General features: G+C 46.1%; 1 protein-coding gene across 8 annotated transcripts in view; it reads right to left on the bottom strand.

Annotated features, from left to right (window-relative positions):
* Positions 1-18,232, bottom strand: part of PECAM1 (platelet and endothelial cell adhesion molecule 1) — a 127,028-nt gene that overhangs the window by 67,372 nt on the left and 41,424 nt on the right. For 6 of the 8 annotated variants that reach the window (XM_029600744.1, XM_029600743.1, XM_029600746.1 and 3 more), the window contains exons 8-9: positions 738-1,016; positions 253-360 (exon numbers count right to left, since the gene is read on the bottom strand). In XM_029600744.1, coding sequence (XP_029456604.1) covers positions 253-360; positions 738-1,016 — 387 coding nt within the window. The remainder of the gene's footprint in view (positions 1-252; positions 361-737; positions 1,017-18,232) is intronic. The other 2 variants (XR_003856565.1, XR_003856564.1) reach the window with 1 other exon arrangement.

Here is an 18,232-nt window from a genome sequence, read left to right as displayed (position 1 = left end):
TTTTATGATTGCCATATTGAACATGAATGAGATTGATTTGCACACATTAGAGGCCCAGCGCATGCAAATCTCGCTTATGCATATGCAGTACTGATACTCTGAAAACCTAACTGGTTAGGTGTGCCTCCAGGAGAGGCTTGGGAAACACTGCCTCTATGCATTTAATATGGATCAGTTATATTATCCAACTCAATGCCCCTTGACAGTACAGCTAGAAGAAATGAGGAACAGAATCAAGAACAAAGCTTTTACCTTTTTTCTTTTTTTGTAAGTACCACCAGATCAGTGCAGTGAGGATACCAAGTGAGATCAAGACAACAAAAACGGCAATGACAGCCTTCTTCCATGAGGCAAGGATCACTGCAAATTAGGAAATGAGAAACAAAAAGAGATTATTCAGTTAGACAAAAGCACCGTCAGCTTTGACAGCCACACCCAAAATGCTATTTTCATCTTTCTGCTGGATGTGTCTGCAGTACCTCAGTTTAACTCCCAAGCACATTTTAACCTCTTGTATTTCAGGTGTAATTCCATGTGAAATTATATCAGCCTTTAACTTATTCTTAAACAGGAATTCTCACCACAGAAATTAGCTGCAGTAAATGGTGTATTATATATACAGTATATAAATTAAAGAATAAGTGGTTACAATTGTATCCACAAGACAGAAATCTTTCTGAAATTATTTCTGCAAAGCTGTAAAAGTAAATCTATTTTCTGTAAAAAGTAAAACTTGCCTTTTATTTCTACAATGTTACTTCTGATGCAGTTAGCTTTGTTAGTAGCTGTACAATAGTATGACCCCTCTTGGTCCTTGCTAACGGTTCCCTTGTGCCAATTGGAATTGGATTTGTTTAAGATTTCCTGATGAAAATGATTAACATCATCTTTGTGATAAAACCTGAATTCAACTGGCCAAGAGCCATTGATGATAAAACAAATCAGTGTGAGGTCCTTGCCATTCTCCACTTCACCACTGGAAGGAATCATTCTCAGCACTGTCCTTTGGACTGGAACTGGGGAAAAAAAAAACCCAAGGCCCAAGAAAAACAGATTAGTATACTACACAGATATAAAATCATGCAATATTTCTAAGACAGGAGCGTTCACTAAAAGATCATGTTAGCAGCTGCTGAATTACACATAGAAAGGGGTTTCCTTGCACTCCTACTGCATGATTAGCCATGAAAGAAAAGCCCAGATCTCACCATAGTGTTCCTTTATTCCTGTCCAGAAACCTTTACAACTCAGTCCATCTTTTAGGATATATTTTTGGAAGGGAAGTGGCATTTCCTTGCTTCATTGACCCTTGGGCAGGGGCGGCTGGCAGTCCGTGAAACAGGTGGTGTGACACTTATGGTCTCTTAGCCCTCTGCTGCCCATTCCAACCCTCTGCTTCTCCTAAGTCATCTCTGTCCCTCTGTCCACTGAGGTTGCCAAGCTACAGACTCTAAGGGAGAGTCTGAGCCGCTTCTAGTTTTTATTTCGTTTCATTTCTGAAATTTATTTCTTGCCAATTTATCTAAATGCTCTAGGTGAGACACAACAATAGTATAAGCATAAATATAATAATGTGCCAATTCAATGAATAATCAGTTAGGTAAAATAGAACAACAAGGTTAAAAACATAATATGGAATAACAATATAATAAAACATTGGAAAATAAAGATCAATTAAATCTAGACAATAAGATCTAAAGGTAACTCAAGTATGAAAGTGCCATAAAAATCCCATTATTACCCCATAATTATTGACATTTAATTAATTATAACCCGTAAAAAGTCAAAACATTGTCTACTTAAAAAAACCTCCTAAAAGAAAACAGGAAGGTTTCAACTCTTTCCCCCATTATAAGTGCCAGCTCTGTGGGCACTGTGTCTGGAGGGGGAGGGATGGTATTCTGCCATTTTTAGCACACCTAATTGTTTTAAAAAGTTGGCTCTAGTAGTCTATGGGTACACAATCAATGAAACTGATTGCCAGGTGAGACAAGGATGACAGCAGCCAATCAGGGTTCACTTCCGGTCTAAGCCCCGCCCATGCCCCACCCACTCCCCATAGAAGTGAATGGGGGTATAGCACGCCTCCTCCCGCCCTCAACCCTGCCCCTCCTGCCCATGGCCACAACCCCTCCTGCCCCTAGCTCCACCCCAGACCCCACCCATGCTCCCCCCAATAGAAGTGAATGGAGAAATCCATCCCATGCCCCACCCCCAAACCATTCCCCTTAAGATGTCGCTGGTGGCACCACCCAGACCACACCCCAAGCCACACCCACTATGATGACATGGGTATGACATCACCAGAGGTCCACCCCCTCACCACCCCCCAAAAACATGCCCCCTAGAATGTCATCAGAAAGGATCCTGTCGCTTTTTTAATGACAACAGAATTAATGGACTCTGGCTGTTTTTTATGATCTCACCGGAAGTACAATACAAAATCCCCCAAAAATGTGCCCCTAGAACATCAGCAGAAATGTTCCTGACACGTTTTAATGATGACAGAGCCGGAAGCATTCTTTTTAGCCAGAAACATGCTTTTTTTCTAGTCCCCTCTGTTTTTAAAAGTTACAAGCGGTGAGGTGGCAGGAAAAACTGTGGCTCACTCTCTACACAAGGATTTGGTTTTAAACAAGTGATTGCTTGGAAGGTGTTGAACTGCATGAACTGCAAGCAATGTATTTTACACAGGCATGATCAAACTTGCAAGACTGGAGTAGTCTATGGGTACGCTGTCACTCAAATCCCAAGCCAAATCCCCCAATAATGTCACGGGTATAACATCACCGGAAATCTACCCCTCACCACACCCCCAAAAAAACATGACCCCCCTAGAACATCAGCAGAAATGGCCCTGACGTTTTTTAATGATGACAGAGCAGGAAGCATGCTTTTTTTTCTAGCCCATCTGTTTTAAAACTTACTAACGGTGAGGTGGCAGGACGCTTTCTCTCATTCTGTACACAGAGACAGGGAGAATCTCCCCCTTCTCTCCTCCCCTCACTGTAGATAGCATGCCCCAACTCCCACTCGCCCCTAACCTAGCAGAGTGAAATCTGAGCAAAGGATAACAGCAGGGTGTTGGTGTGGATCTGCAAAGGTATTTCTTTTAAAAAACAGACCTCTGTGTTTACAGCCATATAAAACAAGCATGCACCAATGGATTTTAAAGAAAATGTATTATGACCCAGGTGCTGTAGGTAGCTTTGCTGGTATAAAGCCTCTTTTTCAGACTGTTAAAACATGTTCTCTGGCTGTGACCAAGGAACAGGTGATTGGCTTACAGAGTAAGATGCTTATTCGCTACACAAACCTGCTAGGACACATTTTAAAAGAAATAAAACCAGAGGGGTAGATTTAAAAAATTTGCGCGATCGCGTACTTTTGTTCGCGCACCAGGCGCGAACAAAAGTACGCTGGATTTTATAAGATACGCGCGTAGCCGTGTGTATCTTATAAAATCCGGGGTCGGCGTGTGCAAGGGGGTGCACATTTGTGCAACCTGCGCGCACCGAGCCCAGTGCGCGCTGCCTGTTCCCTCTGAGGCCGCTCCGATTTCGAAGCGGCCTCGGAGGGAACTTTCCTTCGCCCTCCCCCCACCTTCCCCTCCCTTCCCCTACCTAACCTACCCCCCCGGCCCTATCTAAACCCCCCCTTACCTTTGTTGGCAGATTTACGCCTGCTAAAAGCAGACATAAATCTGCGCGCGCCAGCAGGCTGCTGGCGCGCCGTCACCCGACCCGAGGGCTAGTCCGGAGGCCTCGACCACGCCCCCAGGCTGGCACCACGCCCCCGGGCCCGCCCCCGAAACGCCGCAGCACGCCCCCGAAACGCTGTGTTGTTTCGGGAACGCCCCCGACACGCCCCCTCCCCACCCCCTCCCCTTTGACAAAGCCCCGGGACTTACACGTGTCCCGGGGCTCTGCGCGCGCTGGCGGTCTATGCAAAATAGGTGCGCCAGCGCGCGAGGGCCCTGCGCACGTAAATCCAGAAGGATTTACGTGCGCAGGGCACGTAAATCCTTCCGGATTTACGTGTGCAGGGCTTTTAAAATTCGCCCCATAGTGTCTGATGTGGATGCGCAATGGCAAGCAGCTCTGGTTGACCTGATCACCTTGTCTGGTTATAAGAGAGGCTACAAATACATTTTGACGGTGATAGATGTTTTGTCAAAATATGCATGGGCTGTGAGCCTATAAACAAAAACAGGTCGTGAAGTGGCCAAGGCATTTGAAAATATATTTAAAGGCAGCTGTGTTCCCAACAAAATACAGACAGAGGTAAAGAGTTTTTAAATAGCTCTGTGAAGAGTTTGTTAAAATACAGGGGCGTTCATCATTTTGTGACCAACAACGATGTTAAGGCAGCGGTTGTGGAGAGATTTAACAGGACTTTAAAATCCAAAATGTGGCGATACTTTACAGCGTGCAACACTTTTCAATATAAAGACGTGCTTCAGGCTTTTGTGAACAGTTATAACCGCAGTTTTCACAGAACAATACAGGCCCACCCCATCGATGTAACAGCCTCAAATTCTCTGCGGATCTGGAAAGTAATCTACGGCAATAACAACAAACATGAACCTGCTAAGCCTTTTTTTAAAAAGGGGGATCATGTTAGACTGTCAAAACCTAAAGGAAAAATTGAAAAAGGTTATGAACAAACATGGATAGATGAGATATTTATTTTTTTTATGTGCTTTTATATACCATTGTTTGGAGCTGGCCTACACAATGGTTTACAGTTGAAACAATGATACATATAACTTTATGTAGATGAAGCAATAATACATATAGGGGCAGATTTTCAAAGGGGTACGCGCGTACCCCCCAAAACCTGCCCCAAGTTCTCCCTGCGCGCGCCGAGCCTATGTTGAATAGGCTCGGTGGCCACGCAAGCCCTGGGATGCGCATAAGCCCCGGGGCTTTCCTGGGGGGGGTGTCGGGGGCGTGTTGTGATGGCAAGTCATCCGGGGGCGGGACCGCGGGCGTGGTTCCGGCCCGGGGGCATTTTGGGGTGTGGCCGAGGCCTCCGAAACTGCTCCCGGGCTGGGGAATCGTGCAGCCAGCTGGCGTAACTCTTCAAAGGTAGGGGGGTTTAGATAGGGCTGGGGTGTGGGTTAGGTAAGGGAAGGGAAGGGAGGGGAAGGTGCGGGGGGATGGAAGGAAAGTTCCCTCCAAGGCCGCTTCGATTTCGGAGCGGCCTCAGAGGGAACGGAGGCAGGCTGCATTGCTCGGCGCACGCTGGCTGCCGATTTTGCACAGCCATGTGCACGCCAACTCCGGATTTTAAAGGATACACACAGCTACGTGTGTATCTATTAAAATCCGGCGTACTCTTGTTTGCGCCTGGTGCGCGAACAAAAGTACGCAAGGGCATACTTTATTAAAATCTACCCCATAGTGTTTAACAGATAAAATATAACGTTTAACATAAAATTTTTAACATTTAACATAAAGAATTTAGCGAAAAAATATAGGGGCGGATTTTAAAAGGAGCGCGAATAGCCTACTTTTGTTTGCGCTCCAGGCGCAAACAAAAGTACGCTGGATTTTAGTAGATACGCGCGGAACCGTGCGTATCTGCTAAAAACCTGGATCAGCGCGTGCAAGGCTATGGATTTTGTATAGCCGGCGCGCGCCGAGTAGCGCAGACTACCCCCGTTCCCTCCAAGGCCGCTCCGAAATCGGAGCAGCCTCGGAGGGAACTTTCCTTTGCCCTCCCCTCACCTTCCCCTCCCTTCCCCTACCTAATCCACCCGCCTGGCCCTGTCTAAACCCCCCTTACCTTTGTCGGGGGATTTACGCCTCCCTCTGGGAGGCGTAAATCCCCGCGCGTCAGCGGGCCTCCTGCGCGCCGGGACGCGACCTGGGGGCGGGTCCGGAGGGCGCGACCACGCCCCCGGGCCGCCCCAGGCCGTAGCCACGCCCCTGGGCCCGCCCCCGGAACGCTCCCGACACGCCCCGAAAACGCCGCGCGGTTCGGGCCCGCCCCCGACACGCCCCCCTACATGCCCCCTCCGAAAACCCCGGGACTTACGCGAGTCCCGGGGCTCTGCGCACGCCGGTAGGCCTATGTAAAATAGGCTTACCGGCGCGCAGGGCCCTGCTCGCGTAAATCTGCCCAGTTTTGGGCGGATTTACGCAAGCAGGGCTCTGAAAATCCGCCCCTTTATGTTTAACAAAGGTGTGGCATAGAAGAATATATGATTACAGATTATGGCCTTTGTACTAGGTGGTGGTAAGTTCGGTAGTTGGTAGTTGATCAAATAATGTTCTATTTATAATAACTGACGTCTTAAACAGGGGTCAGAAAACAGTGTACAAGATACAAGATACAAGGTTATGGTGAGGAAGCCATTCAAGGTTCTTTTTATCCTGAAGAATTACAGAAAGTCACCCCTCAACAGGACAGAATATACCGTGTTGATAAGGTTCTAAAGGTAAAAGGGAGAGGTAAGAACAAACAGTGCTTTGTGAAATGGCGAGGCTGGCCTGAAAAATGTAACAGTTGGATAAAAGCATCAGAGATTCAAGACGTTTGATTTGAAAAGGCCTTGTATCATAAAAAGGAAAAAAAATGAATGAAGGAGGGTTTTACATAACGTTGCCTAGTAACGCTTCTGTGAGAATATTTCCACAAAACACCAGCTCTAATTTTACCACACAATTAGCTAGGCCTTTGGACCTACATGGTCCGAGGGAAGTGGGTCTGGTGGAAATACAGTACCCGAACACATGGGATAATATTAAAGAAGACCATAAGTATGTTGTCACCACGGTGAAGGAAGCACAAAGCATCACTTTGTTATACGAAGAGGGTATTATGCAACTGTTCAAAACCCGGCGGACCAAATGAACCACGACATGAATAGTCTCCTCCAGCCCATGCCACCATGAATCATTTATGACCCCAATATCCGAAGAATCAAATTAAAGTCAGAGGACAATGCAGTAATTTCCGCAGGGTGTGACTTAGCGACCATTTTGGGGCTAGAAGCTAAAGCGAATACGAAGCGCTCGCTATTTCCAATGGATATCACATGAGGGTTTAATACCCTATACCTGTACACAGATATCGTAGAGCACCAGCTGATGGGAGACCATTTTTGGCAACTACTTCGCTGTGTTCCGCTAAAGTAGGTAAGGACGAGTTTATCACCTTCACTTATGATAAACCGCATTATGTTCCTGTGAACAAGCAGTACATAGTCACCATAACATTTGAAATAAAGACAGACCAGAACCAACACGTCTCATTTCGCTATGGGAAAGTGATCCTTAAGCTACACCTGCAACCCCGGAAAACTATTTTTTAAAATGGTTGTGGTTAAAGACTATGGGGACCCTGGCGCATACAGAAATTACTATGAAGCACAGGCCGGACAGGGCCTTTCGGGGTATTACGGCGCTCCGGTCATGTACGGGGCGGGGATAGGCAGTGTGTTTCATAGTCTCTTTAGAAAAGCAATACCTCTTTTGAGAAGGAGTTTTGAGATTGTTAAACCTCATGTGAAAAGTACAGCAAAAAACATCACCAAAGATGTTATGGGCCATGTCACAACGGCCATTCTAAATAAAATGAACAATAACGCAGAGCAGGAGGGGTCAGGATTAGTGGTTATTAGAAGAGCTGTTAAAAGAAAGAGAACCAATCAACAGGGGCCTCCTGAACCTTTTAAAACAAAGAACACCAAATGTTAGGATCGTGGACCCTTGGGCCGGCTGAGACGGCAGGTATAGTGCTGTGGAACCCCACAGTGGGCGTCGCAGCCGGGAGGCGGCGCTGAGGAGAGACTTCGAAGAGGGCTTCACCACTGGAAGCCCGAGGTCCCCCCAGGAGGAGCTTGTAGGGACCCGGGCCTCTTGGTCTTAGGTGGATCCTATGCGACCAAGGATCAGAAGAGCAGCCTGCCGAGGTATCTGACGATGAGATGGTGCCCAGGAGGTCAGGAGAGACTTCACCCTTGGAAGCCCGCGGTCCCCCCGGGAGGAGCCCGTGAGGACCCGAGCCGCTGGGGCTTAGGAGAAATCTCCGGGCGGGTGATGAAGAAGTACCTGCGGCAGTGGAGAGAGCCGAAGTCCAGAACAAGCCAAGGTCGGGAGCCAGAAGTCAGATGTCAAATGCCAAAACCAGGGACGGAAGCTGAAGCCGGAGTTGAAGAACGAAGCAAGGTCAGGAACCAGGAATCAGATGTCGGATGCCAAAACCAGGGATGGAAGCTGAAACCGGAGTCGAAGAACGAAGCAAGGTCAGGAGCCAGGAATCAGATGTCGGGAACAAGCCGGGACCAGGAAGCAGGAAGCACAACTAGCTACTCTAAAGAGTGAACCTCGTTGCAAGGCGAGGGTTAGCTGTGACTGCCGAGTTTAAATAACCCGGCAGCGTCTGACGTCATCAGGAGGCTGTCTTCAGTTTTCCCACACTAGCCCCTATAAATCTAGAGCCCCTGCACGCGCGCGCGCCTAGGGGGCGGGGCCAGCAGCGGATCGTTGGTGGCATTTCCCTCTCAGGGAGGACGCCGCGGTAGGCCGTGTCTCGGGCCTGGATGACCACGTCTCGAGCCTGGTCAGCCGGAGGGGAGCTCTCGTGGCCAGGGCGGGCTGCGTGGTGAGTGGGGATCCCGGGGCACGGCCCGGGATCGCAACACCAAACATGTCAAGTCTCAAAAGACTAACCGCAAGGCTAAGAAGAGAAACCTCTCCACCAAGAAGCAAGATATATTCTAAAAAACAATGGTTTTTGTACATCAGGAGTCTGAAGAATGCTTGAAATCAGAATTGGATCTATTCAACTGGTCCCCACACAAACCAGCACAGAAAAAAGTATTTATGTGGCGTTTCTGCCATTATCTGCCTTGTCAGAAACAGCCCCTTTAGATTAATATATAGCCGGACATGGCGAGGATTATCTGGATGTGAACAACACATAGCCTCTATTTTTAGCCAGCTGGATGTCACTCTCGGAGACAGACTCATTAGTCAGAGCAACAACTTTTACCCTTACAAAGCCCTCATAGAACTGCTTCTCAATTATAGTGAGGGCCCTCTCAAAACACAGTTTACAAGCGGTCTGTTTTATAAAGACACAGCCGGAAACCACGAAGTGAGAGATGTGGGGTCCCGTAATACCGGTTTTACAGAAAGAGCTTTTTATACAGCAGTTAGCCATAAAGTAGAGCTTCTGGGATATTTACATAGCGATCTGTTTTTTCAAGAAAAGCTGCTCATAAATGGTGTGGATGTGAAAATTAAACTAACGCGGAACAAAGATACGTTCTGCTTAATGAACGGAGATGCCGATGAGAAGTACAAACTCCTTATTTTATCTGCAGCCCTCTTTGTAAGGAGAGTGAAAGTGTCCCCGGGAGTGCGCTTGGGGCATGCAGAAGCACTGCTGAGAGCTAATGTCTAGTACGCCGTGGACCGTGTCAGTCTGAAAGTCTTTAGCATACCGGCTGGTGCCCGTGTAACTAACCAGGAAAACCTCTTTTTGGGGCAGCTACCCAAAATTATTGTATTGGGCTTTGTGGATAATGACTCTTTCAGCGGTAATTATTCTAAAAACCCCTTCAATTTTAAATATTACGATATTAACTTTGCTGCACTGTATGTGGATGGTGAGCAAGACCCTGGGAAACCTCTCCAACCGGATTTCGATAATGGCTGTTGTGTCAGAGTATACATGCAGCTGGTTCAAGCGATGGGTAAACATTTGAAAGATAGTGCTCTGTTGATTGATCATATCGAATTTTACCAAGGTTATACCTTACTGGCCTTTGACCTATCACCCGACTAAGAGTGCACGAACCACTACTCTTTGATTAAAACCGGTATTCTGAGGCCTGAAATCCATTTTGCCAAAGCTTTGCCACACACGGTGAATATGATTGTGTATGATGTCTTTGACAACGTGATAGAAATTAACCACAGAAGGAACGTCCTTTTTGTTTATCTATGATGATGATGAACACCGTACAGATCTTCCGTATTTTAAAGAAGGATCCGTATGTTACAAAATCTTTTGTAGACGTCCTGCCCTGTGACTGGCTGTCTGATGTACAAATAGAAAGGAAACCTGCAAGCTTGGTGGTAAATGCCCACCCCCACGACCTTCCTGGAGAACACTGGTTAGCAATACATGTGACTGAAAATGGCACAGGAGAATTTTTTGATTCCTATGGGCAACAGCCTGATAGCTTGTTCTTCCCTAACAGTCAGGTCTATCCAGTACCGAGCGGTAGGAAGAGCTGCGTTAGTGCCCGGGGCACCCGCGGTTGCCGCATGCACAGTGCAGCTCACCTACCGCTCGATCCTGAACAATAATTTTATGTAAATGTAAACCGCGTCTAAGAAGGGCCCGTGAAGCCTTAAGCCCGCGCAACCCATTTTACTGGATAGAGCGCCTATACAGTATCCTGGGTGCGCGGGCCTAACGCTTCACGCCACGCTGGTATCTGTCATTTCAAATGTCATTTGAAATGACAGATACCAGGAAGCAAAAAAAAAAAAAAAAAAGCGAAAAAACCAGCCCCCCCTCCCCTCCTCCCGAAGCAGGGCGCGAAAAGCAGCCTTGCTCCGGGAGGAGGGGAGAACCTGACAGCGGCGAAGCAAAAAAAAAAAAAAGCGATAAACCAAAACCAAAAGCAAAAAGTAAGTCGCTTCGCCGCTTCACTGTCAGTGTCTCTTCTTCCCTCCTCCCGGAGCAAGGCTGCTTTTCGCGCCCTGCTCCGGGAGGAGGGGAGAAGAGACACTGACAGCGGCGAAGCAACTAACTTTTGCATCCCCGATCGGACTTACTTTTTTTTGCAGCCGTCCGGCCATCTAAGAAGGTATCGTGGCTCCCCTGCCTCCCGGGGGAAGATGGATGCCAGCACGGGGGAAAGCGGCCCCTGTGCATTCAATTGGCTGCTCAAGACGTGACGTCACATGCCGTGACGCCAAACGTCATGACGTCACGTCTTGAGCAGCCAATTGAATCCACAGGGGCCGCTTTCCCCCGTGCTGGCATCCATCTTCCCCGGGAGGCAGGGGAGCCACGATACCTTCTTCAGATGGCCGGACGGCTGCAAAAAAAAAAGTAAGTCCGATCGGGGATGCAAAAGTAAGTTGCTTCGCCGCTGTCAGTGTCTCTTCTCCCCTCCTCCCGGAGCAGGGTGCGAAAAGCAGCCTTGCTCCGGGAGGAGGGAAGAAGAGGCACTGACAGTGAAGCGGCGAAGCGACTTACTTTTTGCTTTTGGTTTTTCGCTTTTTTTTTTTTTTTGCTTCGCCGCTGTCAGGTTCTCCCCTCCTCCCAGAGCAAGGCTGCTTTTCGCGCCCTGCTTCGGGAGGAGGGGAGAGGGGACTGGTTTTTTCGCTTTTTTTTTTTTTTTTTGCTTCGGGAGGAGGGGAGAGGACTGGGGCTGCCCCGGAGACCGGCACCCATGATCGCGGCCGGGGCAGGTGAGCGGGGGCTGGGGGAAAGCTTGCCACCTACCCTTACCCCTGCCTCTACCGCAGGGGTCAGGGTAGGCGGTAAGTTAGCAGGTTAAACGCGCGACAAAACGGCAGAGAAAGATAGCGATAGTCGGGGCGCGGGTTACGGGATGCTAGGGAATAGCTAATTTGCTCGTTTGCATGCAATATCCATGCTGCGTGCGGAAGGGGTTGGCCGGGGATTTTAGGACGCGGTAGGAGTAGGTTAAAGTGGATTCGGGATCGCAGGAAGGGATAACGCGGCCGGAAAGTGAGTAAAACGCGGCTTAGGAGCAGGGTAAACGCGGCCGCACTCTACAGGATAGACCTGAGTATTATGAACTTTTTCAATAAACATTGTGAGGATGTTTTATACAGCAGCAAACAATTGCAACTCCCGGTATCTACAACCTGTGGTAACCATAGTGTGTTTTTCCTACATCAGCGCTGTAAAGGGCTGTCTTTTGAAAATATTTTAAAATTGTATTCTGAAGAACCATTGCAAAATGACAAAATGGTTTTACAATTTGTAAAAAAACAACAGAGAACATGTTGTATGTCCAGATCTTTTCGCTGTCTGTTTCATGCCCCCCAGATGGTGTACCATACCAAGAATTTTGTACTAATCCTAAAATAAAAACAACCTCTCTCTTGAGGGTTTTGTGAAAAATGAACCAAACGTCTATAGACTATTTTTAAAAAGTCTTTTTTATTTGAAAAGATATAATTACACATTCAACCATTTGTATGTGTCAAGTACTTTACGTCTTTTACGGGGAAGGAGTCTTTGCACTTTACAGTCTTTGGGATAGATTTTCTAAAAGTGCGCCTCGGCCGTGCCACCGGAACGCCCCCGGGCCAGCACCACGCCCCCTGGAACGCCCTGAACGTCGCGTCACCCGACACCCCCCCGACACGCCCCCTAGCGAAGCCCCGGGACTTATGCGCGTTCCAGGGCTTGTGCGCGCTGCCGAGCCTATGCAAAATAGGCTCGGCGCACGCAGGGGTTTTTTAAAAGGGTTACGCGCATAACGTATGCGCGTAACCCTTTTAAAATCTACCCCTTTGTGTACATTTCAGTAGTTGTCGCAGAAGGATTTTCCTTGAGTTGTACCAACAGATCCCTGTTAGCTGGATTACCCATGACGGTGGACGGTGTATTTAGTTCTGCCAGGGTTTGCATGAACTCTCCCCAGCCTTTGGGTATCCTCCGTTGTGAAAGAGCACTAGCTCCATGAACCAGGTCTAATAGGTTAGAGCTGCTCACAGGCTTTCCCTTGTATACAAAAGTCCCATTACTCTCCCAGGATGCAATGTCATTATTCTTTGACAGTTTATTGAGCAGTACTTCTGCATTTTTTCTATAGCGCATGCTGATACTATTTAACACTTCCTGCAGGATGGGGTCTGGAGGGCTATTGTGCTCTAGAAACGCAGAGGTTGCTGTATCATCCTGTAGGGTAGATACAGATTTATTCTTTCTTTTTTCATTTCTCCATGTCTGTTAAGCACCAGGTAGCGCTGTAACACTTCTGAATAGCGTTTGGCTTTCTCAAATTCAGACATACCATAACTTTGAAGTATATCTTTCATTTCTTCATCAAGTCTTTGAGCTGCGGTGGTTCTAATATTTTCCTCAAGAACTGAAGGACTTCTCAAACGATCGAGTTGTTGACTAGGCACTAAATACATTTTTTCTGTGTACTGCATTAGTGTTTAGCTCAAAAGACCTGTGATGAGTGGTAATGCAAAGCCTAGCAGAGGCCCGATAAACCCCCCCGACTGCTTCACCAGCTTCTTTTTTTTTTAAGTGTTATTCTTTTATCACCCAGAATCCTTATGGCTTGACGTATCCTTTTCAAGATGTTTATCTGCTGTTGTGATAAAGGAATATTACCTTTCAGAGTGTTTAATGCGATCTCCGCTAGGGCCCCCACTAAATCGTTAGAAGTGGCATTTAGGATAGCTTTTCTCTGCTGCGGAGAGGCTTGAACTAAAAGTTTTTAAAGGGCTAGGTTCCGCTTTAAGCGAGCAGACATGGTCTCTAGGACACACACAAAACAAATATGTGGGGGGAGAATATATATTCACTTCTTTTTATGGAGGGGCTGTGTTTTTCACAATATACCGTGGTCCATTCTGGTGGAAAGATGTTTGTCCTCAGTCTGTATCGCTCAGGGGTCGTAGCATTTAAATCCACGATGAGATATCCATATGGCTTTCTGGTAGCATCCTCAAAGGCTTCTAAAAAGAAGCGTGACTTACCAGGGTACATCTGCTGGCTAAAACAGCGATTTGCAACTTGTCTCTAGGATTATTAAAGAGTACCATATATTTGGTATTTAAGGCTATAGTTCTGCTTGTTCAACAGACTGTAGTTTTGTGAAACGGCTTCAGATCTAAAGAGATATTGATAATGCACACAAAAGGCCTGTAAATGATAATCCAATCAAGAGAACTATCTTATTCTATAAGGGGGGGGGGGGGATTCTGCAAGACCGGATATAGAACTTAGCATGTGATCACGTGAGAGAAATCTCCAGGCAGAAGGGGGTAGCTTTAGCTTTGTGATCCTGAAAATAAAATAATGGCTGGAAATGGAAAGCGAGCAGCAGCAGCCAAAACTAAAGAGGTGCCATAAATGAGGAGACCTTCTGAAAGCTGTTGAAACAGACAAACACCTTTTTTTTTTTTTACCATTGTTTTAAAATCATATCTAAAAACAAATAAAGATACAATAAAACTATTAACTCACCTTCCAGTTTTCTTTGTTGCCTCCTTTTAGTGAGTGACAATTTATTAATAAATCCAGACTTCTGCCTTTCTTTGTTTGAAGAATCCATTTCTGTTTCAAACTCTTCAGACCTTACAAACTACAGACTGCTGAACCTTTATGGTCACTGGCTATATCCTTTTATCAACAAACCCTCAAAACTTGTGTATTATAACACAAAAGCTACCTGGCCTCTCTCGGTCATGTGATGGACATCTGCTACAACTACCCCTCAGAACCCCCCCCCCCCTTATAGAATAAGATAGTTCTCTTGATTGGATTATCATTTACAGGCCTTTTGTGTGCATTATCAATTTCTCTTTAGATCTGAAGCCGTTTCACAAAACTACAGTCTGTTGAACCTTCTGTGATTTAATGATTCCTGATCATTGTTGCTCCCTGATTAGATCATGAGTCCAGACATCTACTCGCACCTACGTCATTATAATATTCACCCCCCTTTTGTTCATGAAAGGTAGTGTGTTATGGTTGCCTCTTTAGGTCTTGGGGGCACTTTACAAAATGTAGACTGATGAGCTTTTCAGTGCTTTAAAGGTCACCCTCTGTGTATTCCTTCATCCCACCCACACAGCAATCCTAAAAAAAAAATATTGTGTAGTGTAACACAAAAGCTACCTGGCATCTCTCTGTCATGTGTTGAACAACTGCACTGTCTACAACAGCTCCACCACACCTTATGGGAAAGGCTTTCTCTCTTGAATGGCTTGTCTTCTAGGTCTCTTTTTGTCTTCCAAAAGATTACACATTGTCTCATCCTGATTAGTTTAACCATTTACAGATCTTAAGTCCTGACAACCTCCCCCCACACTTAGGTCATTGCTATGTTTGTTCCTTAGTTAATGAAATACTTGCTGTATCAAACAGTTTTTACAGTCTGTGCATTGTTATCAATGAGACTTAATAAAACCATAAGATATCCCACCCCTTGTAGCCCCCCCCCCAAAACCTTCCATAGATCCTTAAATCACGATTGACACATTTTGTTAATTCTGATATATATTTATTAGTTGTTTTTATTAACTAATTTATACACATGGCAAAATTTATTAAATATCACAAAGCATTTCATTGTCAATACTCACTTCTGAAAATACAGACAAGAAAAACGTTACTATCAAACAAAGGCTGTTTTATTATGTGTTTTTATAAAAGGACTGGTGCTTTCTCCCATAGATTTTGGCATTTATATTTTTTATCATTAAAACCTCATCTGTAGGTCTAAGCATGCTGTTTAGTTTTTGAACAGGATTTTCAGTAGTATTAATTAGGGATGTGAATCGTTTTTTGACGATTTAAAATATCGTCCGATATATTTTAAATCATCAAAAATCGTTAGAGGTGATATTTAATAGGAATTCCCCCGATTTATCGTCAAAAATCGTAAATCGGGGGAAGGGGGAGGGGAAGGGGGAGGGCGGGAAAACCGGCAAACTAAAACATCCCTAAAACCTACCCCGACCCTTTAAAATAAATCCCCCACCCTCCCAAACCCCCACAAAATGTCTTAAATTACCTGGGGTCCAGTGGGGGGTCCCATTGTGATCTTCCACTCTCGGGCGTCGGGCGCGTTGATAGAAAATGGCGCCGGCGCTACCTTTGCCCTGTCATATGACAGGGCAAAGGTAGCGCTGGACCCCCAGGGACTTTTGGCCAGCTTGGGGGGGCCTCCTGACCCCCACAAGACTTGCCAAAAGTCCAGCGGGGGTCCGGGAACGACCTCCTGCACTCGAATCGTGTTGCCGTACGGCCGGCGCCATTTTGCTGTACGGCAATATGGCCATATGCCATAATTTAAGACATTTTGGGGGGGTTCGGGAGGGTGGGGGATTTATTTTAAAGGGTCGGGGTTGGTTTTAGGGATGTTTTAGTGTGCCGGTTTTCCCGCCCTCCCCCGATTTACGATTTACACGATATTTATAAAAACAAAACCGCGACGATCCGATTCCCTCCCCCCCCCCAGCCGAAATCGATCGTTAAGACGATCGATCACACGATACACATCTCTAGTATTAATGCTATGTATAAGATATATGACCAGATTAAAATCGTCATTGTTTAGGCTTAATACGCCTCTTTTATATGCTGCTAATACAATAAGATTCAAAACACGTTCTAGGCACAACCTGTTACAAGCGGCTCTTAATTTTTCCTGGGTGTCAGAGGCAGTCCAATAAACACAACTATGATCATCCTGACTCGGCTCATCAATGAAACACCCGTCGCAGTCATCATGGCAAATGCCGGCCAGACACTTTGTAAGAATGCTGTACACAGCCACCCTTATGATTGATCTAAATGTCGTTTTTCAAAAAAGGCCATGTACTGGCGGGGGTTTTGGAAACCCTATATAGCTCCACCACCTGAAATCGTGCATATCTTCAGGTTTGATTTTTTTTTATCACCTTCTGAGTCTTGTGGTTCTTTGATGTTTGGGCTGAAACAACACATTCAGGTCATTTTGATATCCAGTGTGTACCCATATTCTTCTGTTTTTAAAGATCCTTCATTTTCCTATAAAACATAATGTAAACATTAAATTAAAACCTCTTCTAAACAAGCTCTCTATTATAGATAGCTCACAAACACCACCCCCTCCACCCCTAAAATGCATAATTACAAGGAAAGAGATTTTTCTTACCTTACACTCAAGCTTTTCCAGTAAATAAGGAAAATCTGCTTCAGCATCTAATGTGGCTTGGTGCAGCTCTATATCTGCAGAGTTCATAGCATTTTCATTGACCAAGTCTGGATCCTGCAAATCAAAAAGCTTTTGTCCCAACGGACGTTCATCAAAATCTGGCTCTGCCATTTGGTCTCTGCTCCTCTTACTGCAAGAGTACGATTTGTGCACTGGAGTATAAGCTTCTGTTTCAACAGCTTTCAGAAGGTCTCCTCATTTATGGCACCTCTTTAGTTTTGGCTGCTGCTGCTCGCTTTCCATTTCCAGCCATTATTTTATTTTTAGGATCACAAAGCTAAAGCTACCCCCTTCTGCCTGGAGATTTCTCTCACGTGGTCACATGCTAAGTTCTATATCTGGTCTTGCAAGTTTGGGTGTGCCTATGCAAAGGGGGTTTATACCAGCAAAGCTGCCTACAGTGCCTGGGTCATAATAAATTTTCTTTAAAATCTGGTGGTGAATGCTTGTTTTATATGGCTGTAAACACAGAGGTCTGTTTTTTTAAAAGAAATACCTTTGCAGACCCACACCCAACACCCTGCTGGTATCCTCTGCTCAGATTTCACTGTGCCAGGATAGGGGCGGGTGGGGGTTGGGGCATGCTATCTACAGTGAGGGGAGGAGAGAAGGGGGAGATTCTCCCTGTCTCTGTGTACAGAATGAGAAAAAGCTTCCTGCCACCTCACCGCTAGTAAGTTTTAAAACAGAGGGGCTAGAAAAAAAAGCATGCTTCCTGCTCTGTGATCATTAAAAAACATCAGGGCCATTTCTGCTGATGTTCGTGGGGGGGGGGGGGGCTGTTTTTTGGGGGTGTGGTGAGGGGTGGACTTCTGGTGATGTTATACCCGTGACATCATTGGGGGGTTTGGCTTGGGGTTTGAGTGACAGCATAACAGCGGTTATTTACACTTTCGAATAATAGAAGGACTAGGGGGCATTCCATGAAGTTAGCAAGTAGCACATTTAAGACTAATCGGAGAAAATTCTTTTTCACTCAATGCACAATAAAGCTCTGGAATTTGTTGCCAGAGGATGTGGTTAGTGCAGTTAGTGTAGCTGGGTTCAAAAAAGGTTTGGATAAGTTCTTGGAGGAGAAGTCCATTAACGGCTAATAATCAAGTGTACTTAGGGAATAGCCACTGCTATTAATTGCATCACTAGCATGGGATCTTCTAGGAGTTTGGGTAATTGCCAGGTTCTTGTGGCCTGGTTTGACCTCTGTTGGAAACAGGATGCTGGGCTTGATGGACCCTTGGTCTGACCCAGCATGGCAATTTCTTATGTTCTTATGTACCCATAGAC

This window comes from Rhinatrema bivittatum, chromosome 4, assembly GCF_901001135.1.
Source record: "Rhinatrema bivittatum chromosome 4, aRhiBiv1.1, whole genome shotgun sequence".
NCBI lineage: Eukaryota > Metazoa > Chordata > Amphibia > Gymnophiona > Rhinatrematidae > Rhinatrema > Rhinatrema bivittatum.
The sequence above is the reverse complement of the archived record's forward strand: the minus strand, read 5'-3'. Positions and strand labels throughout refer to the sequence as shown.